The sequence below is a fragment of the Triturus cristatus genome, chromosome 3_2 (assembly GCF_964204655.1).
Source record: "Triturus cristatus chromosome 3_2, aTriCri1.1, whole genome shotgun sequence".
NCBI lineage: Eukaryota > Metazoa > Chordata > Amphibia > Caudata > Salamandridae > Triturus > Triturus cristatus.
This window is the reverse complement of record NC_140584.1, coordinates 1,033,679,686-1,033,706,559: the sequence shown is the minus strand read 5'-3', so window position 1 is coordinate 1,033,706,559 and position 26,874 is coordinate 1,033,679,686. Positions and strand designations below refer to the sequence as shown.

The 26,874-nt window shown below is 46.9% G+C and overlaps 1 protein-coding gene across 1 annotated transcript in view; it reads left to right on the top strand.

The window, feature by feature from the left end:
- The window catches only part of LIMK1 (LIM domain kinase 1), a 250,416-nt gene that overhangs the window by 31,221 nt on the left and 192,321 nt on the right, over positions 1-26,874 (top strand). Inside the window, exon 2 of the mRNA XM_085649679.1 lies at positions 4,649-4,751. Coding sequence (XP_085505805.1) covers positions 4,649-4,751 — 103 coding nt within the window. The remainder of the gene's footprint in view (positions 1-4,648; positions 4,752-26,874) is intronic.

Below are 26,874 nucleotides of genomic sequence, written 5' to 3'. Positions count from 1 at the left end.
CTCTCTCTCTCTCTTCAATCGCTTCTCTCAATTCCTTACATCTTACTATCATCCTCCTTCACACCTTCTCCTCACGCCCTTGCAGAAAAAGGCCATGTATAAAATTAACTCGGTGAGAGACGTGTGATACTCCTACAGAATATTAGCTGGTCCTGGTTTCTCAGTCCCCACAGAGTCTCGGGTTTTACATTATAGGAATAAACGCTGAAAGAGCTCAAACCTGTCTTTGAACTGGCTCCCCTAGGTGTATGTCTGCGCAGGGGCTCAGTGCTGTCTGCAGTGGAGCTCAGCTGTATACTTGGAAGAGCTCAGCTCTGTCTGCCCAGGGCCGCAGTGCTTTGTATGCAGGAGCTCATCTCTGGCTCAATGAAAGACATTTCCTATGGGTTCACGGTCTCTGCTCTAGTGGTTCAATGGTTCAATACTATGTATGCAGGGACTTGGCTGCATCTACGCTGGAGCTCAGCTGTGTCTGTAGAAGAGTGAGTTCAGCTCTACAAGAGGATGAGGTCTGTTTGTGGCATAGCTCCACAGTCTCTCTATGCATAAGAACCTACTTCTCTCTGTGTACAAACTTGTTTCAATGAGAGGGAAAGTGGGAATCTGTGTTTGTAAGTGTATATGAGTAAGTGAAAGTGGGTATGAGAGAGTGAGTAAAGGAGAATTAATGTGTTAGAATGAATGAACAAGTGATTAGCTGGAGGTTGTGAGAGGGAGAGGTGAGAGTGGGTGTAGCTGTCATTGGTGCAGCAAGTGCAGTTGCACCAGGGGCCAGGTTTAGTGAGTGTATGTAAGTGTGTTAGCAAGTGAGAATAAGAACCAGTGAGTATGTGCATAAGTAACAGTAAGTGGAAATAAATAATTATGAGTGAGAATGAGCAAGTGAGAGAATGTGAGTTAGAGTGTGTGAGGGGAAGAGAAAAAGGCCCAAATTATCAAAACTTTCATACAATGCAGAACTGCACCCAAAGTTGCTGAGTTGTGTGAGAGGGAGAAAGCTGGAAAGCGCTATTTTTACAAAGATATGGTACTATCCTACCCTCTCCGTATCGCTGGCACATAATTAGGCTGCCATGCTCCGCAAAGACAACTTTGCACCATTGTGCAAAGATTTCTGTGCTAGTCTTAGCATAGGTTTTGAACTGGAAGAGTGCTCTTCCTGCACAAAATACTATGCTTGTCTAACTTTAAAACTGTTCCTACTTTTGATGTATGCTGTACATTGTAGTACACATGCAAAGTGGAAAAAGTTATGAGAAATAAAAGCATTTCTCCTTTTTAACGCCTTTTTCAAGTGGCCTTTATTTTTTGGTGCAAATCCCTGTCTACTGTTGTTAGTGTCAAAAAACAAAGGGATCCACCCTAATGGAAATGTATAGAAGTGTTCTTCCAGACTACGTGTGTCTCCTACAATGGTGGAAAGCACACAGCTTTGTTTAAATACCCCTCACCCACCAAAAGGACCCTTGGTGGCATGCTTCATCATCGGGGTCTTCCCACCCACCGCGGGACGGGGCGTGCGGCGACCTACGACTACGTGGGAGCACTGGTTATGAAAAACAATACTATGTGTAGTGTAGGAGTGTGAGTGGAAGGGTCAGAAGTGAGTGAATGGTGAAAAATGTAAAAATACCTTGCTGAGTGGAAAAAATAAATTTTTATGTTCCTTTGAGCTGGTATCGTTAAACGTGGGGAATGAGATGGAGATACTATGCTTTAATGAGCAGAGTGTCTCCTGTGTTGACATGTTTCGAAGCCCTCCCCTGGCTTCTCATCAGGACCTGGAAGAGATCCCTTCTACACTCAAATCAAAACAACTGTGTATTTGCATACAATCCTAACTAAGTGGTGCACATAAATTCTACATGCACAGTATACTATACACCAGTAGGTATATTGCTGAATGGTTTGTGGAAGAATAAAAACAGAGTTAAAAAACACATAACACATCCAAACTGCACCATATGTGGTGTTGACCTGTAAAGAAAACTGATATATTTCTGTGATATATTTTTCTTATCTTAATCCGTTATAATTGGTAGTCAGTGCTGTGTTATGCCGGCGAGATGGGACAATACAAAAACATACACACACAAAACATAAAACTCATACTCTATATCTAAGGACCGCGTGGTGTGCGTATCCATATGATAAGTATAACTGAGAGTATCTGTTAAATATATCTCTCCTTCAAAAAACAGTTTAGTGACAGATAAAGAAGCCTCCAAAGTTTAGGCTGTTCACGTACTCTTATATCGCTCAGATAATGCCTCATGAGCCTTCAAAACGGGAGGGAAGGGGCACATATAGTCACACACTGTTAAAAGAAATTGAAAAAGAAAAACTGTTAGTTTTGAGATCCTTCCTAATTGAACAGCGTTTCACTGTTGCAAACCGGCTGTGCCATACTTACAATATCAAGGTTACCGCCTCACCAGGACACTGCCTCGCGGCGGCTACGTGGAAAATAGAGCCAGTGTTGGCAGTGTCCAAAACTTCCCGTTTTGAAGGCTCATGAGGCATTATCTGGGCGATATAAGAGTACGTGAACAGCCTAAACTTTGGAGGCTTCTTTATCTGTCACTAAACTGTTTTTTGAAGGAGGGATATATTTAACAGATACTCTCAGTTATACTTATCATATGGATACGCACACCACGCGGAGTGTGTGTTTTATGTCTTGTATGTTTTGTATTGTCCCATCTCGCCGGCATAACACAGCACTGATTACCAATAATAACGGATAAAGAGAAGAAAAACATATCACAGAAATATATCACTTTTATTTACAGTTCAACACCACATATGGTGCATATTTGATGTGTTATGTTTTTTTTAACTCTGTTTTTATTCTTCCAGAACCCATTCAGCAATATCCCTTCTGGGGTATAGTATACTGTGCATGTAGAATTTATGTGCACCACTTAGTTAGGATTATATGTAAATACACAGTTGTTTTGATTTGAGTGTAGAAGGGATCTCTTCCAGGTCCTGATGAGAAGCCAGGGGAGGGCTTCGAAACATGTCAACACAGGAGACACTGCTCATTAAAGCATAGTATCTCCATCTCATTCCCCACTTTTAACGATACCAGCTCAAAGGAACATTAACATTTATTTTGTCCACTGAGCCAGGTATTTTTTAATTTTTCACTATTCACTCACTTCTGACCCTACCACTCACACTCACACTCCTACACCACACATAGTATTGTTTTTCATAACAAGTGCTCCCATGTAGTCATAGGTCGCAGCATGCCCCGTCCGGCAGCTGGGTGGGAAGACCCGATGATGAAGGGTCCTTTTGGTGGGTGAGGGGTATTTAAACAAAGCTGTGTGCTTTCCACCATTGTAGGAGACACACGTTGTCTAGAGGAACACTTCTATACTTTTCCATAAGGGCGGATCCCTTTGTTTTTTGACACTATAACTTGAGGAGGACGTATCCACCTCCTATGCTCTTTTGAGCCCTACCTCTTCACTCCCTTCTTGTGTTACTTTGATGCTGTTGTTAGTGGTTAGGGTTTTGCGTCAAAAACCATAGGTGGTTTGATGGGAATGCCCATGTACCACTTACTGAAGACGCTCTTGACAAAGAGTGAAGCAAAGCTGAGCTTTGCACTGCTTTGCTTCACTTTCAGGCAACTTTCCCGTAAAAACAAGTTTTGCGCCCAAGAGTAAGTTAAAAAAACACATTTTGCGCAAGTTTGCATCCCTTTTGAGATGCAAACCCAGCACGTAATATTTGTTAATCCGGGCCTAAATGTGAGAGGGAGTGAGTATGACTGAGGCAAATTTAGAAAAAAATATGGTGAACTCCTGTGCGGTATTACGCCCCACCACTTTCAAAGATCGCAAGCAGCTGCTGATGCCAATACTAACTGACGCCACGTGACCTAATAGCCTGAGCCGCCGACTTTGGAACTGGGGAGTTTGGATATTAGCATCAGCTCAACATCATGGGATCCTGGACAAATCACGTAATCTCCCTGGGCCTAAAATAAAAATCTGATTTTTTGTTATGTAATCTGGTGCTCATGTAAAGTGCCCTGACGCCTCCCAGGCTACCCCACACCCCCCAGCCCCTCCTGAAAGATGCATGCAATTCCAAATCATGAAAATTTAACATCATCTTGTGTTTTCAAGCAAGCAAGGCAGAAATAGCAGAGATTGCCTATGATGTGCAAACACATTCTCTCATATACCAGCGTTAATGGGCAAGCACCGTCTCTCTTTAAAACAATGGTGTGATCAGTAAAGCAGAAAGCCTTGCACAATTAGAGCCCCCCACTATAAGGTTTTTTTTCCTGGATGTTGTGATGCATTTGTGACCCCTATCGCCTCATTTGAGGACACTGCAGAAGCAACATAGGCTGAAAGTGCCTTTCGGAGAAAAGTAACTGTTTGTTCTGAGACTTTGCCCAGGATTTCCCTGGGACAGACACCCACACAGCTAGTGTGGGGGAAGCGGGTGCTTAAGCCCTTTAATCCCAATGGGCGTTGCACGACTGGATCCTTGATAGCAGAGCTATATTTAGGTTAGACAGAACCTACAGACTCAGGTTTTGGCTTTAGACAGCTGAGCCATGCTTTGGATCTCACAGTGAACAGCAGAGCTATCGCTTCATGAACCCTTCTCTCCTCTTTAGTTCCAGGAAGTGATCTGCCGGTGTGTGCCAGCTGCGGTCAGTGTATCTATGACGGTCAGTACCTCCAGGCTCTCAGCGCCGACTGGCACGCGGACTGCTTCAGGTAAGGGTCTCCCGCTCCAGTTTCTATTGTACAGCCTTAGTTCATCTTCCTGCGGCACCCCTTCTGGTCAGAGATGGTCAGCATGACACAGTGACTTTGAGACCCTTGTAAGTCCGTGACCATTACACCCCACTAATCAACGCATTACCACGAATTCATTCTTTTATGGCATTGCATAGCCTATTGTGTGCCAAGGTGCCAGCAGGAACAAAATCCAATCCTCCATAGACAGACTCTCTCTGCGTTTATGAGTTAGATTTGTGTTGGAGATCTGTTGATGTTTTGTGTCGCACATACAAGATGAGGGAGAGGTGGTGAATAAAGATGGGCCTAAGGGCTGAACCAAGCAAAGATGGGTCTTTCTCAAGAAGATGGCGGAGAGGAGACAATGGTCCAAGTAGTGGTTGATACACCTTCAAAGATTGATGGACTTCGCCTTTGATATGGTCTTTTAGTGTGTGCTATTTGATTGTCCATCTATTTATTAATACACATTTATCCCTGGGTGATATTGAAAAACTGTAGTAAAATAAATCTTCATATGTTTCATCTACACCTGAGACAAAGTATGTCTTCTTATCAGTCAAACAAAGTTTTACATTTTATAAATTAATTTTGCTTGCGATTGGATTCAGATGACGGCCAATCCTTAAAATGTATGAGTTCTGTAAAATTATTTCTTTATGTGTATGTCTTTCTTGATACACCAAAACACACCTTCTCTGAAATCCCACCTTTCGATCATATTGCATACGATCAAACAGTATGGTATTTAACTTACTGTGTTCAATTAAATATTCTTATCTAAAAAAACACTATATTTCCTATGCTAGCTGAATCAAACTAAAAGTGTGACATTAGGAAAAAAAACATGACAGGACATGTATTACGGCTCAACAAATCCACGCTGGCATTCTGTTGACGTTTACAAACTACTCTTCCTTTGGCCTTGTTTTTTAGGTCTCGCCTGACCCAGCGCATGCGCTGGACTGGCGAGACTTATTGAGAGGGCTCCAAAAAGTGCTACCAGGCCAGCCTAGAGCTACAGTGCATGTGCGCGGGCGCGCGCTTTACAGCGATTACTTTCACTTTCGCGGCCGCACGGCACTTTGATGTTTGATCGTGATCGCAATCGCAATCACTTTCACTTTCGCGGCCGCACGGCCGCTTGGCATAGCCAATAGGCCTCGCTTTTGGGACCTTATAAGTATTTAGTTATGCAACTGTTGCATTGCTAAACACTTATAAGGTCCCAAAGGCGAGACCTATTGTCTATGCCAATGCTTGTTAATATTATGTTTATTATTATGTCACTTGAACCCCTGGAGGACATTATGGGACCATATTCCTGCCAATATGAAACCAGAGAAGCACACTCATTCCTGCCAGCGCTGACTGATCAGCAAAGCCAGCGGAAAAGGGGCGGGCAGGGAAATGAACTATCAGTCTGAGTCTATCCACACTGCATGCTGTAAGCTCCTCCTCGCCTGACTATTCTCACTTCTCTCTCCACCTGATGATAACTTAAGTTTCTTTCAAATCAAAAGCTAATAATTGATATACTGATTATCACTACACCCCTTTCAGTCGGTGTTCAAAGGAAGTTTCCTGATTGGATTTCTGTTTTGATGTCTTAACTTTTTTGCATTGCTAAGAGGGGTGCATTAGAGAGATTTTCCACTCTGAGTGAAACATTAATTGACCTTTTTAAAAAAAAAAATATTGTTCTAACGCAATTCTCCAAACACTGACTTTCTGGCCTGAGGATAACCACCCTGAATCCACTAAATGTTCGAGATCTACACGGTGAACCGTGCCCTCCTCCCCCGCTCTCAGCAATCTTCCAATATCCTAAGCTTTCAGAAATCTGTGAAACTTGACTCTTCCGCTCAGTTTCTGACTGCTGAAGGATTCACTAGTGCGTCAACCACCGCCAGTTCTTTTGCACTATCCAGTGCTTTAAATACACAGGTACAAATCCTCTCCCATTAGATGAAATGAGGAATTGATATAGCGCTACAAATACCCGGAGGTGTATGGGCGCTAAATAGACAAGCAAGCAGAGGTCGAACTGCGGAGGTATGCTAGTACAGCCCGGTTTTTAAGCACTTCCTGGATTGAAACAAGCTGGGTTCTTTTTTTAGAGAAATCGGCAGGGAGTTCCAGAGTTTGGCAGTGGTGTCGGTAAAGCTTTTTCCTCCCCATTTTACTTTGTGTACCCCGGGGATGGTCAGGTTGCCACTGTCCGATGATCTCAGTGATCTGGCCGGGATATAGGGTTTGAAAAAGTGTTACAGTTGCCAAGGACCCAGACCATGGGTACCCTTGAACGCAATACATAAAGCTTTGAACTGAATGCGTTTGCTGATGGGCAACCTGTTGAGATGCTTGCTTGGAATAAATCTCAGGAACAGATGAAGAAATAGAAGATTTATTGAAGAACGCAACCTGGCATCCGACCACCTCGACGATCCAGCAGCAACTGTCATCTATCGAGTGCCGTCAGCCTTACACTCTAAGAATATACACGACTGAATACTCCAGAACAGGTAGGAGAACTCCAGAAACCAGAATACACAGGTAAGTTACATTACAACACATCCTCCTCCTTAATAAAATAACAAAAGAAACCCCAATTATAACTTCATGAAAAAACACACAGAACATGCAAGTTAACAGGTGACAAAATCTTGCAAATATGAAGGTGGCCTGCGTGTTCTAACACTGCACCTCAATTGGGACCCTTCTACAACATCTTCCACCCCCTGAGCATCTGTAAGCAACTCTGGAAGAGAACCCCTCTCCCTTTCCTCTTGTTCAAGATCAGACGCCTTATCAGGGATAAACATCATACCTGAACACCCGTCATCACCACAAACTCGTTCCACAACAGAACCACCTCTCTGATATAAAGCTACCCTGCGCAAGTTCCACTTATGTCCTCCTTCAACCACCACACAATGTTTCCCTACAGCAATCACCTTGCAAGGACTAGAAAATTTGTTTAACCCCGCTTTGAGTCTACCAAGCTTCAATTTGACCCAATCTCCCACATTAAACTTTGAGCCAACAAACTCTTCAGGATGTTCACCACCCGAAACTATCCATTCCCTGAGCCAGCCTGGAACTAACCGAGAGCCTGGAACACGTCCTCTCATGCTTTGGAACGGAGGAACCTGGGTCACACTATGTGTGGTGACCCGATATGCCCAAAGCATCTCATCCACCAGACGTCTAGGAGACTGTCCATTTGCCAAAGCAAGTTGGATGGTCACTTTCACTAACCTGTTTGCCCGCTCAACCATTCCATTCCCTATGGGATTGTATAAGGAAGTGCACGCATGTTTGACACCACTCTTCTCCAAGAAACAACGCATTTCACCAGAAGTTAATTGCGTACCGTTATCCGTCAACATCACGTGAGGTAAACCTTCATCCACAAACAATTTTCCCAAAACACCAATTGTCGACTGAGTAGTAATATCCTTCAAAAACTTCACCACCAACCATCTTGAATGAACATCAATAATCACCACAGCAAAACGCATGTCCAATGATAGTTCAGACATGGGACCAATAAAGTCCAAGCAAATTGTATGCCACGCCTTCCCTGGGTCAGTAATGTGTCCCATGACTTTCTGATTCCCAACTTTCAGTCTTTTTTCATTCTCCTTGCAGAGTGTGCAACTCTCAACCCATCTACGAATTTGATCGTCCATTCCTGGCCACCAATATTCTTGTTTTACTCTTCTAATAGTCATCCCCTGACCAAGATGACCCTCATGAGCTAGTTTAAAAATGTGCAAACGCAATCCATCCGGAGGCACAAACCTATCCCCTCTCATCACTACATTGGAGCTACTCACAGAGAGTTCATCTAGAAGTTTCCAAAAAGGTCTAACCCCAACCGAAACCATGTTCTCACGATCAGCACCTTTCTTGATTAAAGCCATAACTTCTAACAACGTTTTATCAGTCTCCATTTCTTGCGTCCACTGAGCTTTGGAAAACGTTCCTAAACTACATTCACCTACTTCACATACAAAAGCTACTGCTTCTTCAGACCCAGATTTCTTCACCAAATCCCTGTCTACCAACTCCCAATCTAAGGACATCCGAGATAAACAATCCGCTAGCAAATTCCTCCATCCCTGTATAAATTCAACTTCATACAAGTACTCTTGCAACCTTGCAGCCAATCTCGCTAATCGAGCAGATCCTTTACCAGCTCCTCCCGCCGACAGAATTTTCAAGAGCGGCTTATGATCCGTCCTGAGGACGAATCTTGCACCCCACAAATACACCCTGAAGTGCTCGACTCCCCATGCCGCTGCAAGTGCCTCACGCTCAATTACTGAATAATTCCTTTCAGCTGGAGTTAAAGTTCTAGATGTGAATGCTATGGTTCTCTTCACCCCACGTTGGTTTTGCGATAATACCACACCAATCCCTGTGAGGCTTGCATCCACAGTGAGAAAAGATTTACTCTTGGGCATAAAGGGAGCTAGAATTCCAGCATTACAAATCCCATGCTTGATGTTTACTAAAGCTTCTTGCTGTTCACCACCCCAAATAAACTTGGCACCCTTACAGAGAAGACATCTTAATGGCTCGGACATATCCGCAAAACCCCGGACAAACTTAGAATACTACTCGACTAGGCCCAAAAATGATTTAAGCTGGTCCCTGTCTTTGGGAGGAGGCGCATCCTTTATAGCCTCCAACAAGTCACGTTTAGGGGCTAATCCCTTGTCCGAAATGGTATACCCCAGATATTCAACCTGCTCTGTCAAAAACTTACATTTGTCCCTGTTGACAGTAAGCCCTGCATTTTCCAATTTCCACAGCACCTGTCTCAAAAGAGCATTATGTTCTCTCACAGTCTTTCCCGAAACCAATATGTCATCCTGGAAATATACTACTCCCATCAAACCCTTCAACATATTGGACATCATCCTTTGAAAAACACTCGCAGCCGAGGCTAAACCAAACGGCATGCGGGTGAATTGAAACGTTCCCTCCGTGGTAATAAACGCTGTGAGTGGCATAGAATCAGGGTGTAACTTAATCTGATGGTACGCGCTTCTCAAATCTATTTTTGAAAAATACTTTCCCCCTCCCACAGATTGTAACAATTCATTGATGTTAGGTAGAGGAAACGTATCCATTACTATGTCTTTATTGAGAGACCTCAAGTCAATGCAGAATCTGAGGCGGCCATCAGATTTAAGCGTCAAGACTACAGGTGAAATCCATGAGGATGCCTCTACAGGTTCAATAACTCCTGATTTTAATAGATCTTCCAAAAGATCTTTCAACCCCTGTCTCACCAATAAGGGCACCTTTCTCAATTTGTGTTGCACTGGACTAGCATTCGGTTTAAGGATGATCTTATGGAGATACCCTTCTACACAGCCCAATCTGTCTTCAAAAACCTTGTGTGCATCTTGCAAGATGTGATCAATTTGCACGTCATCATCAACCACCATTATTTGATTTGGAGCCCTCGGATTGATTATAATGTGCAAATCATACTGATGCATCCAACCAATAATTGGTGGACCATCTTTAGCTATGTACACTTTACCTTGAGTACTCCTTGTACCAAATTTGATTGCACCAGACATATAACCCAAAATGTCGATCACTTCCCCTTGATAACTTACTGGACTGATGTCTTTATCCAATAAAGTGACACCCTTCCACAACATGAGGAAAAGAGATTCAGGAATAATCGTGAACATGGAACCAGAATCCATCATAAGAGTAACATTCACTCCACACACATTAAACCCTGCAGTTGGTCTAGTTACTCTGCGTATGTCTTGACATAATTCCTCACGCACACTGTTGGTCTCCTCTTCCAAAACTAACACACGATTAATAGATTGTTTCACCCCTGCACCTGGTTGAACTACATTTACTTTATACTTGGATTTGTCTAACGTATCTGACGACTTACACATGCGTGCATAATGTCCTTTGCGGCCACACTTTTTACGCACCTGATCCAGTGCATAACATTTCTTATAGTCAGCTAAATGGTATTGACTACCGCACCTTAAGCATTCTCTATTCTTTGTTCTAGATGTAGAAGTGGAGGCATGAACATTTTTCACGCTATTTTTCGAGACCGCCCCAACATCCACTTCAACATCTCTGGTATTATCAACATTAGCAATATCATTGTTTGGTCTGTCTCTCTTGCTTAAATCTTTTATACATTTTTGTGACTCTTCAATCACCTTAGCCAAATCAATTGCTTCATTTAGTGATGGATCTTTAGCAGCCCACAACCTCTCTTGAATTTTCCTCTCTCGACTTTGTACGATGAGCTGGTCACGAATCATTTCTTCTGCCATAGTACCAAAACGACATTTTACCGATAGTTCACGTAACCTGGCCACGAAGTCATCAATGCTGTCACCCTCTACTTGAGGTTGCATGTACAATTTATACCTTGTCATGACTAGATTTATAGACTTGGCAAATCTAGTCTCAAGCCGTTTGATCGCCTCCTTGTATTCGTCGTCCATGGGTTGGCCATTAGCGCCCATGGCAACCGGCAGGTATTTAAAGACCCGTTGACCCTCACTCCCGTCGCCAAAATTGTTGAGATGCTTGCTTGGAATAAATCTCAGGAACAGATGAAGAAATAGAAGATTTATTGAAGAACGCAACCTGGCATCCGACCACCTCGACGATCCAGCAGCAACTGTCATCTATCGAGTGCCGTCAGCCTTACACTCTAAGAATCTACACGACTGAATACTCCAGAACAGGTAGGAGAACTCCAGAAACCAGAATACACAGGTAAGTTACATTACAACACAACCAAGTAGCTCTGCGAGAGAGCCCGAGCCGGACTCTAGCTGCGGCGTTCTGAGTCATCTGGAGTTTATGTATACCACGCTTGCTCGTACTAGTGAGAAGAGCGTTGCAATAGTCCAGCGTAGAGCCAACTAAAGCTAGATATGTCTGTGCGTTAAAGCACTGCCACCATCTCATCACACCCAAGGCCCCAGCGCTGTAAAATCTCAACGGACAAACCTTAGTTTCACTCCTTGCCGCAGTGTATGAGCCAACATGGCAACTCATATTAACTTCTACTCCCGAAACAACACACTTTGAGGCAGGTAACAGCGGCACGTAGTGCGTCTCAAAAACTCTTAAGTAAATCATTATTTATTTAAATAAGCTGCAGGTTTAACTTTCGTGTGTAATATCTTCAATTTTCAGGAAGGACAATCCAGTCCTTGATCATTGTTATGGTAGATGATCTGTTGTGAGATGATGGTTCAATACTTGCAACTTGGTATTGTAATGTGTTTCAGTTTTAGTTATTGCACCTTGGCATGCCCTTTAGTACTGTTTTAACTCCAACATTCCATTGGTGGTTGAATGTGGTAAGACAGTGGTAGGGGTTATCTTGCAATTGCTATGAGCAGAGAGAACCTGGCAGAGGAGTGGAGAGAACAGCTCAGAGGAGGCGGGTGAATAGCACATGGAAGAGGAATGGACAGTACAGAGGAGCGGAGAGAGGATAGGGCTAAGGAACAGAGTCAATGGGAGAGGGAAGCAGGGTGAACAAGAAATAGGAAGAGAAAGCAGGATGGAAGACAGAACGACCAGCACAGAGGAGCAGAGTAACCAAGAGGAGCAGAGTGAACAGGACAGAGGAACATGACAGAGGAGCAGAGTGAACATGACAGAGGAGCAGAGTGAACATGACAGAGGAGCAGAGTGAACATGACAGAGGAGCAGAGTGAACAGGACAGAGCGGCATGGACAGAGGAGGAGAGGGCCACGGATGGGGAGCAGAGTGAAGAAGACAGAGAAGTGGAGGGCCATAGACAGAGGAGAAGAGTGAACAGGATAGAGCAGCAGAGTTACATGGAAGGAGGAGTGGAGGGGCATGGACAGAGGAGAAGAATGAACAGGATAGAGGAGTGGAGGAGCATGGACAAAGGAGAAGAGAGAACAGGACAAGAGGAGCAGAGTGAACAGGACAGAGCGGCATGGGCAGAGGAGGAGAGGGCCACGGATGGGGAGCAGAGTGAAGAAGACAAAGAAGTGGAGGGCCATTGAAAGAGGAGAAGAGTGAACAGGATAGAGCAGCAGAGTTACATGGAAGGAGGAGTGGAGGGTCTTGGACAGAGGAGAAGAGTGGGACAGAGGAGCATAGTGAACAGGACAGAGGAGAAGAGTGGCATGGACAGAGGAGGAGAGGGCCACGGATGGAGAGCAGAGTCAACAAGACAGAGAAGTGGAGGGCCATAGACAGAGGAAGAGAGCGAACAGGATAGAGGATTGGAGGAGGGTCATGGACAGAGGAGAAGAGTGAACAGGATAGAGGAGTGGACAGCCATAGACAGAGGAAGAGAGTGAACAGGATAGAGGAGTGGAGGGTCATGGACAGAGGAGAAGAGTGAACAGGATAGAGGAGTGGAGGGGCATGGACAGAGGAAGAGAGTGAACAGGATAGAGGAGTGGAGGGTCATGGACAGAGGAGAAGAGTGAACAGGATAGAGGGATGGAGGGTCATCGACAGAGGAGCAGAGTGAACAGGAAAGAGGAGCAGAGAGAACAAGACAGAGGAGAAGAGTGGCATGGACAGAGGAGGAGAGGGCCACGGATGGGGAGCAGAGTCAACAAGACAGAGAAGTGGAGGGCCATAGCCAGAGGAAGAGAGTGAACAGGATAGAGGAGTGGAGGGTCATGAAAAGAGGCGAAGAGTGAACAGGATAGAGGAGTGGAGGGTCATAGACAGAGGAGAAGAGTGAACATGATAGAGGAGTGGAGGGTCATGGACAGAGGAGAAGAGTGAACAGGATAGAGGAGTGGAGGGTCTTGGACAGAGGAGAAGAGTGAACAGGATAGAGGAGTGGAGGCAACAAATCAATGAGAGAGGGGACTAGGAGCGAATTAAAAAGGTCCTGAACCAATGCTCCTAAAGGTCATATATTTATTCCATGGATGGTTTACAGTTCCTATAAATAGAAAGGGATAGTAATAGCCAAAGAATAGGCTGTAGAGAGTAGGGGATGTCTCCAAGGTCAAAGTGAGTGTGTAGAGTGAGGAGAGGATACTCCTTGTTGTGATATTTGGTGCCCTCACACACCCTTGCGGATGTTTAGCATCATCATTGGGCACAATTGCTCCTCGTGGGGGTGGCGCTGCAGTCCCTCACGGGCCCTTGGTTAGGGGCTCTCTGTTGGAGTTCTTTTAGGAGTTGCCGCATTTGTGGGTGTGGGTGTGTGGGTAGGGGTGTGCTAGTGAGTGCAGGTAATAAAATTGAGACAGGGTCCAAAAATAATTTAATTGGGAGGTCCCTGGTTCAAATTAAAATCTTCGCGGGGATGGAGATGCACGGTAGTGCTATAATGAGAGGGGAAACTTAACCAAATAATGTCCCACTTCTCTCAACCCGTGTAGTGTAATAACAAAAGTGAAGTAAGAAGGTTGGGTCAACATGTTTCGCGCTTTTTGATGGTCCCTATTGGATCCAATTCGTGTTCAGAATCTGTTATTATACGAAATTCATATTCACAGCCCCCTCCGGTTCGGAGACCTACCCTTGCGGCTGAACAACCGCACGGGTAGGTCTCCCTGCCGCGTAAGGCGACAAAACTATCCTTACAACGCGGCTTACGCTGACGGAGCCCACCACCGAACCGGAGGGGGCTGTGAGTATGAATTTCGTATAATAACGGATTCTGAACACGAATTGTCAAGCGTACCAGACCTAGGTAACGGATGGGATTACGGGCTGTCTCTTCCCGAACCCGTCCTTGATATTTCCTTCTCTTGGTCCTGACGAAGCGCTCCTGGATCCAATAGGGACCATCACAAAGCGCGAAACATGTTGACCTAACCTTCTTACAGCACTTTTGTTATTACACTACACGCGTTGAGAGAGGTGGGACATTATTTGGTTAAGTTTCCCCTCTCATTATAGCACTACCGTGCATCCCCGCGAAGATTTTAATTTGAACCAGGGACCTCCCAATTAAATTATTTTTGGACCCTGTCTCAATTTTATTACCTGCACTCACTAGCACACCCCTACCCACACACCCACACCCACAAATGCGGCAACTCCTAAAAGAACTCCAACAGAGAGCCCCTAACCAAGGGCCCGTGAGGGACTGCAGCGCCACCCCCACGAGGAGCAATTGTGCCCAATGATGATGCTAAACATCCGCAACGGTGTGTGAGGGCACCAAATATCACAACAAGGAGTATCCTCTCCTCACTCTACACACTCACTTTGACCTTGGAGACATCCCCTACTCTCTACAGCCTATTCTTTGGCTATTACTATCCCTTTCTATTTATAGGAACTGTAAACCATCCATGGAATAAATAGAGGAGTGGAGGGTCATGGACAGAGGAGAAGAGTGAACAGGATAGAGGAGTGGAGGGTCTTGGACAGAGGAGAAGAGTGAACAGGATAGAGGAGTGGAGGGGCATGGACAGAGGAGAAGAGTGAACAGGATAGAGGGATGGAGGGTCATGGACAGAGGAGAAGAGTGAACAGGATAGAGGAGTGGAGGGTCTTGGACAGAGGAGAAGAGTGAACAGGATAGAGGAGTGGAGGGGCATGGACAGAGGAGAAGAGTGAACAGGATAGAGGGATGGAGGGTCATGGACAGAGGAGAAGAGTGAACAGGATAGAGGAGTGGAGGGTCATGAAAAGAGGCGAAGAGTGAACAGGATAGAGGAGTGGAGGGTCATAGACAGAGGAGAAGAGTGAACATGATAGAGGAGTGGAGGGTCATGGACAGAGGAAAAGAGTGAACAGGATAGAGCAGTGGAGGGTCTTGGACAGAGGAGAAGAGTGAACAGGATAGAGGAGTGGAGGCAACAAATCAATGAGAGAGGGGACTAGGAGCGAATTAAAAAGGTCCTGAACCAATGCTCCTAAAGGTCATATATTTATTCCATGGATGGTTTACAGTTCCTATAAATAGAAAGGGATAGTAATAGCCAAAGAATAGGCTGTAGAGAGTAGGGGATGTCTCCAAGGTCAAAGTGAGTGTGTAGAGTGAGGAGAGGATACTCCTTTTTGTGATATTTGGTGCCCTCACACACCCTTGCGGATGTTTAGCATCATCATTGGGCACAATTGCTCCTCGTGGGGGTGGCGCTGCAGTCCCTCACGGGCCCTTGGTTAGGGGCTCTCTGTTGGAGTTCTTTTAGGAGTTGCCGCATTTGTGGGTGTGGGTGTGTGGGTAGGGGTGTGCTAGTGAGTGCAGGTAATAAAATTGAGACAGGGTCCAAAAATAATTTAATTGGGAGGTCCCTGGTTCAAATTAAAATCTTCGCGGGATGGAGATGCACGGTAGTGCTATAATGAGAGGGGAAACTTAACCAAATAATGTCCCACTTCTCTCAACCCGTGTAGTGTAATAACAAAAGTGAAGTAAGAAGGTTGGGTCAACATGTTTCGCGCTTTTTGATGGTCCCTATTGGATCCAATTCGTGTTCAGAATCTGTTATTATACGAAATTCATATTCACAGCCCCCTCCGGTTCGGAGACCTACCCTTGCGGCTGAACAACCGCACGGGTAGGTCTCCCTGCCGCGTAAGGCGACAAAACTATCCTTACAACGCGGCTTACGCTGACGGAGCCCACCACCGAACCGGAGGGGGCTGTGAGTATGAATTTCGTATAATAACGGATTCTGAACACGAATTGTCAAGCGTACCAGACCTAGGTAACGGATGGGATTACGGGCTGTCTCTTCCCGAACCCGTCCTTGATATTTCCTTCTCTTGGTCCTGACGAAGCGCTCCTGGATCCAATAGGGACCATCACAAAGCGCGAAACATGTTGACCTAACCTTCTTACAGCACTTTTGTTATTACACTACACGCGTTGAGAGAGGTGGGACATTATTTGGTTAAGTTTCCCCTCTCATTATAGCACTACCGTGCATCCCCGCGAAGATTTTAATTTGAACCAGGGACCTCCCAATTAAATTATTTTTGGACCCTGTCTCAATTTTATTACCTGCACTCACTAGCACACCCCTACCCACACACCCACACCCACAAATGCGGCAACTCCTAAAAGAACTCCAACAGAGAGCCCCTAACCAAGGGCCCGTGAGGGACTGCAGCGCCACCCCCACGAGGAGCAATTGTGCCCAATGATGATGCTAAACATCCGCAACGGTGTGTGAGGGCACCAAATATCACAACAAGGAGTATCCTCTCCTCACTCTACACACTCACTTTGACCTTGGAGACATCCCCTACTCTCTACAGCCTATTCTTTGGCTATTACTATCCCTTTCTATTTATAGGAACTGTAAACCATCCATGGAATAAATAGAGGAGTGGAGGGTCATGGACAGAGGAGAAGAGTGAACAGGATAGAGGAGTGGAGGGTCTTGGACAGAGGAGAAGAGTGAACAGGATAGAGGAGTGGAGGGGCATGGACAGAGGAGAAGAGTGAACAGGATAGAGGGATGGAGGGTCATGGACAGAGGAGAAGAGTGAACAGGATAGAGGAGTGGAGGGTCATGGACAGAGGAGAAGAGTGAACAGGATAGAGGAGTGGAGGGTCTTGGACAGAGGAGAAGAGTGAACAGGATAGAGGAGTGGAGGGTCTTGGACAGAGGAGAAGAGTGAACAGGATAGAGGAGTGGAGGGGCATGGACAGAGGAGAAGAGTGAACAGGATAGAGGAGTGGAGGGTCTTGGACAGAGGAGCAGAGTGAACAGGACAGAGGAGAAGAGTGGCATGGACAGAGGAGGAGAGGGCCATGGATGGGGAGCAGAGTGGACAATAGAGAAGAGCAGAGCTGCATGGGAGGAGGAGTGGAGAGCCATGGACAGGGGAGTAGAGTGGACAGGAGAGAGGAGCAGAGCTGTATGGAAGGAGGAGTGGAGAGCCATGGACAGAGGAGAAGAATGAACAGGATAGAGGAGTGGAGGGTCATGGACAGAGGAGCAGAGTGAACAGGACAGAGGAGCAGAGTGAACAGGACAGAGGAGAAGAGTGGCATGGACAGAGGAGGAGAGGGCCATGGATGGGGAGCAGAGTGGACAGGAGAGAAGAGCAGAGCTGCATGGGAGGAGGAGTGGAGAGCCATGGACAGAGGAGAAGAGTGAACAGGATAGAGGAGTGGAGGGGCATGGACAGAGGAGAAGAGTGAACAGGATAGAGGGATGGAGGGTCATGGACAGAGGAGAAGAGTGAACAGGATAGAGGAGTGGAGGGTCATGGACAGAGGAGAAGAGTGAACAGGATAGAGGAGTGGAGGGGCATGGACAGAGGAGAAGAGTGAACAGGATAGAGGAGTGGAGGGTCTTGGACAGAGGAGAAGAGTGAACAGGATAGAGGAGTGGAGGGGCATGGACAGAGGAGAAGAGTGAACAGGATAGAGGAGTGGAGGGGCATGGACAGAGGAGAAGAGTGAACAGGATAGAGGAGTGGAGGGTCTTGGACAGAGGAGAAGAGTGAACAGGATAGAGGAGTGGAGAGGCATGGACAGAGGAGAAGAGTGAACAGGATAGAGGGATGGAGGGTCATGGACAGAGGAGCAGAGTGAACAGGACAGAGGAGCAGAGTGAACAGGACAGAGGAGAAGAGTGAACAGGACAGAGGAGAAGAGTGGCATGGACAGAGGAGGAGAGGGCCATGGACAGAGGAGAAGAGTGAATAGGAGAGAGGAGCAGAGCTGCATGGGAGGAGGAGTGGAGAGCCATGGACAGGGGTGCAGAGTGGACAGAAGAGAGGAGCCGGGTGAACAAGAAATAATTACAAAGAACAGGACAGAAGACAGAGCGAACAGGACAGAGAAGCAAAGTAAACAGGACGAAGGAGTGCGGTCAATATCACAGAAGAGCAGAGTGAACTGGCCAGAGAAGCAGAAACCACCAAACCGGAGCAAAGAGAAGCAAGTTCACCAGCGAGAATTGGATACCGACAGTAGAAAGTACACGATAAAGATTGCAGAGTGCCAGACAGAGCGAGAAGAGAGTGAGATAGTGGGAGGCAGGGTCAGTAGAGGGGCAGAGATGCAGAAGGAGAGGTGGGGCAGGGTCAGAGAGAGAGAGAGCGGGGTCAGACAACCCGGCAGTGGAGGGATTGTGATAGACAGAGCGGGCATCGTGCCGGACAGAGAGCTATTGAGCTAGATGGACAAGTGATAGAATAGGTTAGAGGGGTCAGAGAGGCAGTAGAGGGGTCATCGTGCCAGAGAGAGGGTAAATATAATGGAAGAGAGAGGGTGCAGAGAGCCGGGCAGAGGGGGGCAGCATGCCTGGCAGAATGGCCATCGTTCCAGACATGGCCGAGTCAGGGGCAGCGAGCCACAGAGAGAAGGCAGTGTCCCGGACAGAGGGACCGGTGTGCCAGGCACAGAGGCAGCGAGGCAGGGCGGGGGCGGCGGAGCTGGAGAGAGCAGGGGAGAGATGACGGGCACAGGAAGGAGACCAGGAAGCGCAGGTGTGGAAGAGGGCGGGGCAGGCCGTGTGTTGTGATTAATTCACTTCGGCATTCCTGAGAACTTTACACCGTGTGAATCTTTACACGCTGATAAGAATGCAGAACTGGAACCGGCAGTGACGCAGAGGCCTCCGGTGGAAGCGCGCCTGGGAATGCTGGAAGAGTGCAATGGCGCAGATAAACTGTAATGCACGAGCAGAGCAAGCGATGCAGACAACAGACTGAGGCCTGAGGTGATTGGTGCAAGGGAAGACGAGGAGCAAGGGCTAGGAACACGTCCTGCATCGTGAGTAGCAGCAGACCCGGGAGACTGACGGATGCAGCACAGAGTGACAGCTTCAAAAGGGAGAGTGGGAACAACACGAACATTGACGCCCACAGTTCTTCTGAGACTACCCATAGTGAAACCAATGTCAGCACTTCCTGATACACCCGAAACTGCACCGAAGTCTAACCAGTCACTGCATCATCGAACATAAAAGGAACCAACAACTACAGCCATCTCTCTGAAGAGTTCACCAAACTAAAGACACTGCACCGAGCATGCAGAACCTCACCAGAGCAGGCAAAGCTGACAACTACTCAGCATCACATTCTTTCCATTTAAAACATTAAGTTTAAAAAGCAATACATTTTAGCCTCCATCCTCCTAAAATCTGCTCTACTCTGGACCTCTGTTCTGTCAGACTTCCAATATCCTCCGCTTCCTGCTCCTGGACCTCCACTGCCCTCGGCCTCCGTCCTCTTACACGTCCACTGTTCCTGTTTTCTTGAGTGACTTTACCCCCAGACTCCATCCTCTGGCTCGATCCTCTCAGATCTCCCTTTTCCTCGAAATCCTTTCTCTCTGACTTCCACTAGCCTCAGCCTCAATACTCCTGGCCCACCACTACCCTGAGCCTTTGTGCTCTTGGGCGCCTATTACTCTCCGCCTCTATCCTGTCAGACCCCAACTATAATCAGCCTCTGTACTCTTAAGCCTCCCCTACCCTCAGCCTCTGTTCTCTTAGGTGTCTGTTCCCATAAGCCATCCCCCTTGTAGACCTCCATTACCCTCGGCCTCCATTCTCTCAGACCTCGCCTTGCCCCAGCCTTTCTACTTCTAGACCTCTACTTCCCAAAGCCTGCGTTCTCTTAGAGCCCAGCTGCTCTCAGCCTTGATTGTCTCAGACCTGCTCTGTACCCTCAGGCCTCTACTTTCTCAGTTCCTATCTTCTCAGGCTTCCAGTATCGTTGGAGTGTTCCACTACCTATTATTTCAGACCTCCAGAACCCTGTGCACTAACCTGTGTAGCGTCCACTATCTTAAGCTTCTTCCCACTGGGGCCTCGGCTATCCTTGCCCGCTATCCTACGAGACCTGCAGTGCCTCTTGTCTCCATCCTGTCGGAACCCCCTGCCCCCAAACTCAATACTGGCAGTCTCCACTTCCCTTGCCCTTCATCCTCTCAGACCTGCTCTTCACCCAGCTTCTATATTTTCAGATCTTTGCTAGTCTCAGCCTCCACCTCCTCAGGCCTTCACCACCCTCCGAACTCTACCACCTTTAGGTTCCACCCTCTCTTTTTTCCACCACCCAGGGTCTCCATCCTCTCACGCCTCCACCACTGTCAGCCTCCATCCTCTCTGGCCTCCACCGTCCTTGGCCTCTATCTCTCATACCTCTATCCCCCACGGTCTCCATCCTCTCCAACCTTCACTATCCTCTGCGTTAATTCTTTCACATCTCCCGGCCTATTACCATCTATTCTCTCAGACCTCTATTACCCATGGTCGCTATGCGCTCACCCTCCACTACCCTTTGCCTTTATTCTCTCCGGCACTTTTCCCCTCAAACCCATACTACCCTCGGCTTCCAACCTCTTATGTCTTCAGGCTCTCTGGCTGCCTTCATCTTCTCTTCTGTACGCTCCTTGTGGGTGCTGTTCCCAGAGAATGACACAGGAAGAAACGACTTCACATAAGCAGAATCTCCACCCACCCGTCCTGTCCTCAGATCTCAGGAGAGGGGTCGGAGGGCCTGGGAAGAGGCCACATCTGCTCCTTATTAGCCCATCTGTCGGGTCTGGAGATCACCATCAGAGCCCCGGGGCCGGGATTGTGGATGGCTGTGAACATACAGGAACCTGTTTAAGTATTATATACAGTGATCCTGTATCTGTGTATGTATACACTCAAACATACAGTGAACATATACCCGTGTAGGTATACACTCAAACACAGAGTGATCCTGTATCCATGTGCGTATGCACTCAGACATACAGTAAACGTGTCCGTGTGTATGTGTACATTTAAACACAGAGTGATCCTATAACCATGTGAGTATACACTCCAACACACTGTGATCCTGTATCCGTGTCAAACACACTGTGATCCTGTATCCGTGTCAAACACACTGTAACCCTGTATCCATGTGCATATCAGGGGCGGCTCCTCCGCTAAGGATGAGGAGCGTCGCCTCATTGAGCAGGTCAAAAAAAGAAAAAAAGAAAATGATAATAACTCATTGTTATTAGCATTTTATTTTTTGGTTGTTGCTCAGCTGAGTATGGACGGGGCGGGATTGGGCTCTCTCAGAGGAGCTGGAGGGGGAGTGGTTTGCATTCTCTTAAGTGCGCATGACGGTTTGGCTGGCTGTCTCTGGCCGGCCAAACCGTCATGCACACTTTGCATGTTCTCCACCCAGGCTGCATTATAGCCTGGGTGGAGAACATGCCCAGGCTCCCTTTCCCCATCTGAGCGCAGAACTTGCAGCATTGTGATTGGCTTAGGGGAGCCTGGAAGCCTGGGTGCTTCCTGTTCCTGCTTACTGCCATGGAGTCCTGGAAGCGGGCAGCGGCACACAGGTAAGTGATTGTTTACATTTTGTTCATTCCCTCCCCCCCGTAACCCTCCTATTACCGTTAAATAGCAGCCGCCACTTTTGCGTAAACACTCAAACACACAGTGATCCTCGATCCGCGTGCATTTGCACTCAAACACACAGTGATCCTGCATCCGTGAGTGTGCATGTACACTTGAACACACAGCGATCCTCTATCTGTGTGCATGTACACTCAAAAACACAGTGATCCTGTATCCGTGTGTATGTACACTCAAACACACAGTGATCCTGTATCCGTGTGCATGTACACTCAAGCACACAGTGATCCTCTATCCGCATGCATATACACCTAACCTCAGTGATCCTGTATCCTTGTATGTATACACTCAAACACACAGTGAACATGTATCTGTGTATGTATACACTCAAACAGACAGTGATCCTGTATCCATGTGCATGTAGAATCAAACACCCAGTGATCATGTATACATGGGCATATACACTCATAGACAGTGATCCTCTGTCCATGTTCATGTACACTTAAACACACAGTGATCCTGTATCCCTGTGCCTATACACTCACACACACAGTGATCCTGTATCTGTGTATGTATACACTCACACACACAGTGATCCTGTATCTGTGTATGTATACACTCACACACACAGTGATCCTGTATCTGTGTACGTAAACACTTAAACACACAGTGATCCTGTATCCGTATGCGTATACACTGAAACACACAGTGATACAGTATCCGTGTGCATGTACACTGAAACAGACAGTGATCCGGTATTCGTGTGCATGTACACTGAAACACACAGTGATCCTGTATCCGTGTGTGTATACACACACACACACAGTGATCCTGTATCTGTGTGCATGCACACTCACACACACAGTGATCCTGTATTTGTGTGCATATACACTCAAACACACAGTGATCCTATATCTCTGTATGTATACACTCACACACACAGTGATCCTGTATCTGCGTTTCACACACAATCAATCAATCAATCAGGGAATTGTAAGCGCGCTACTCACCTGTGAGGGTCTCAAGGCGCTGGAGGGGCGTCTGCAGATTTGTTTAGCCGAAGAGCAAGGTCTTGAGGCTCCTGCTGAAGGTGTTCAGGGAGGGGGTGCGTCTGATGTCTGCCGGTAGCTCGTTCCAGGTCCTGGCTGCAATGTGAGTGAAGGATCTTCCGCCTGCTCTGGCTCTGTGGATGCACGGGGTTTCGGCCAGTGCGAGGTTGGAAGATCGGAGGTTTATTTTGGGTAGGTGGAAGTTGATACTGTCATTGAGGTATTTGGGTCCGTTGTTGTGTAGGCATTTGTAGGCGTGAGTGAGAATTTTGAAAGTGACTCTTTTCTCCACGGGGAGCCAGTGGAGACTTCGTTGGTGTTGACTGATGTGTTCATGTCGGGGGATGCCAAGGACGAGTCTGGCGGCGGTGTACTGTATTGTCTGGAGTTTGCGGAGTAGGGACTTGTTGATGCCGGCGTAGAGTGCATTTCCATAGTCCAGTCTGCTGGTGATGAGTGTGTGGGTGACTGTCTTCCTTGACTCAGGGGGGAAGGTGACTTGAAGGTCTTGCGGAAGATGCGTAGGGTGTTGAAGCAGCTGGAGGTGATGGCGTTGACTTGTTTGTCCATGGTGAGTGATGAGTCGAGTATGATGCCGAGGTTCTTGGCGTGGTCTGAGGGGGTAGGTGGGCTTCCGAGGGCTGTCGGCCACCAGGGCCTGTCCCATGCAGAAGGGGTGGTATCGAGGACTTCTGTCTTTTCGGTGCTGAGCTTCAGGCAGCTGTTGGTCATCCAGACTGCGATGTCTTGCATTCCTTTCTGGAAGTTGAGCTTGGCAGTGGTGGGGTCTTTGGTGAGAGAGAGGATGATCTGGGTGTCGTCGGTGTAGAATATGATGTTGAGACCGTGTTGTCGGACGATGGCTGCGAGGGGGGCCATGTAGATGTTGCAGAGAGTGGGCTCAGGGATGAACCCTGTGGGACTCCGCAGGTGATTTTCGTGGGGTCGGAGAGGAAGGGTGGGTGTCTGATCCTTTGGCTTCTTCCGGTGAGGAATGATCGGATCCAGTCCAGGGCTGTTCCTTGTATGCCTGCGTCGTGTAGTCTGGCGACTAGTGTGCGGTGGGAGACGGTGTCGAAGGCCGCTGATAGGTTGAGTAGGATGAGGACTGCGGAGTGGCCTTCGTCCAGGATGGTGCGGATGTCATCTGTGGCGGCGAGTAGGGCAGTCTCTGTGCTGTGGTTGTTTCAGAATCCGGATGGGACAGGTCGAGGACGGCGTTCTCTTCAATGAATTATGTCAGTTTCCTGTTGAGTGTTTTCTCTGCAACTTTGGCTGCGAAGGGGAGGAGCGAGATGGGCCGATAGTTCTTGAGGTCAGTGGGGTCAGCTGTGGGCTTTTTGAGCAGAGGTCTGACTTCTGCACGCATCCAGTCATCTGGGAAGGTGCCTGTTTTGAAGATGATGTTGATGGTGCATTGTAGTTCGTGTGCGATGGCAGCCGCGGCTCTGTGGTAGATGTGAGGGGGGCATTGGTCGGGGGGGGCCCCCCGAGTGGATTCTTTTCATGGTCGAGGCGGTGTCTTCGGCTGTGATCGGTGTCCAGTTGGAGATGGTGGGCTGGCTGGTGTTTCTGGGGAGCGGGGGGCCATCTGTGGCACCTGGTGGATGGTCGATGAAGTGATCCTGTATCCATGTGCGTATACACTCACACACACAGTGATCCTGTATCTGTGTACATATACACTCACTCACACAGTGATCCTGTATCCATGTGCATATGCACTCAAACACACAGTGATCCTGTATCCATATGCATATACATTCAAACACACAGTGATCCTGTATCCGTGTGCATGTACACTGAAACACACAGTGATCCTGTATCTGTGTGCGTATACACTCACACACACTGTTTTCCTTTGGCGTGGTATATATTCACTCTTATCCTGTATATGTATGTTGTATGCACACTGAGCCTTTAATTGTGTTCTACATAGACTCAGTGATGTTGTACATTTGCACAGTATACAAAATGAGCAAGTTATATCCCCAGTGAGCCTACTTGTGTATGTCGTGCACACAGTGTGTGCGTGGGGACCTAGCATTTGGTTAGATGGTGGTGCCTCCAATGGTGGGAAGAACTTTCTAGAAGCCTTATGTACCTTAGGCGTATCCCAACCGATAGAACATCCTACACATATAGCTGGGCACTGCCTAGACTGTGTTTGAACAAACTCATTTTTTTGTATCTTCTCGAGGTAAGGCTTATGGTTTGGAGTCAGTACCATGGTATCCTGGCCGATCTACACCTATAGAGGAATCTAAATGTGCAATTAGTGAATGCTAAACTCAGTGAATGAACATTACGCAGTCCAAATACGGAGGTAAATACCACTACTAAAAGGACCAATCAATGGTAACAGATGCAATTCATCAATTAGCTCCCAAATGCGAATGCAAAGCATTAGAAAGAATTTGGCATTAGGATTACAATCCACAGAGTCAGGCAAATTACACCGTGGTTCTAAATAGGTATACAGAATCTAGTAAAAGTAACCAAAGCCGCTTTCTACGCTGCTTGAATTCTTTCAGCTAAGGATCGCTGTAGAGCAGTTTTGAAATTATATATTATCCATTCCTAAATGGTGCTGTACTCCAATCACCCCATCAGCTGATCTGTGTGAAGTCTTGGCATTGCACTTGTTTGAGATAATAAAAAGAAAACATTTACAAATCTTGTCAGTTAAATGAAGGGGAGCATTTAGATGTTATCAAAGCACATGCTTAACATTTAGAAAAGGAGATTGCATGCTCAGTTACATCATGTTGCGCCACTAATAGAGGAGGGAGTTAGTAGAATTGTCCACACGGCAAAAATTGTCTAAACTTTCGATCTGTGTCCTGCTAGCATCCACCGTTTAGCTTTAGAGAACATAGCGCTTAAGCTGATGGAAATAATAAATTAATTATTTTAAACTGCTATGATCTTAAAGGACTAGAAAATGCACCTGTCAAACCCCTGTTAAGGAAGCCAACAGCTGACCGAGCTTTATGCAGCAATTACAGGCCAGTCTACTTCTGACCCTTTATGTCTGAGGTTGTGGGAACCAATCAGCTGTCACAATGTATGAACAGACATATTAGCCTGCGGGTTTTAGAGCCTAACTTGGGGCAGAGATGGTTCTTTTAGCAATCATGAACAAGTTGCGGGTGGACGAGGATAAAGGTGGAGTAGAGGCACTGCTGTTAGTGGCCTTATCCACGGCTTTTGAAACAGTGTCTTATTGCATACCGGGCTTGCTGAAGTTGGTTTGAAAGCCTTTGTCCTTGAATTGTTAAAATATTTTCTCCAAAATTGTATCCAAGCTGTTTTCTTGCGCCCTTTTTACCGTAACTGATTTTAAACTGGAATGCGGAGTTCCGCAAGCATCATCAAGTCCTACTTTCTTTAATGTACACATGGCTCCTCTAGAATGCCTTATTAGATCTTACAACTTGGACATGATGACCTGTGCGGCTGATGCCGAACATATCTTACGGATGGATGGGAATGTTTCTCTGTCCAAAGATACATTTAATAAGTGTTTGTCATCTGTGGCCAGATGGATGAAGCAAAACTTTCTTAAGTCAAATACGGACTGAAAAAAAGTTCTAATTATAGATGGTTCTCCATTAACATAGACTAATCACTGGTGGCCATCCTCCCTAGGCAGGACCGGACTGACCGTAGCAGGCACCGGGCATTTTCCTGGTGGGCCGGAAGGGTGGCGGCCAATATTTGACCTGTGGGGGCCGGTTTTGTAGCAGGGC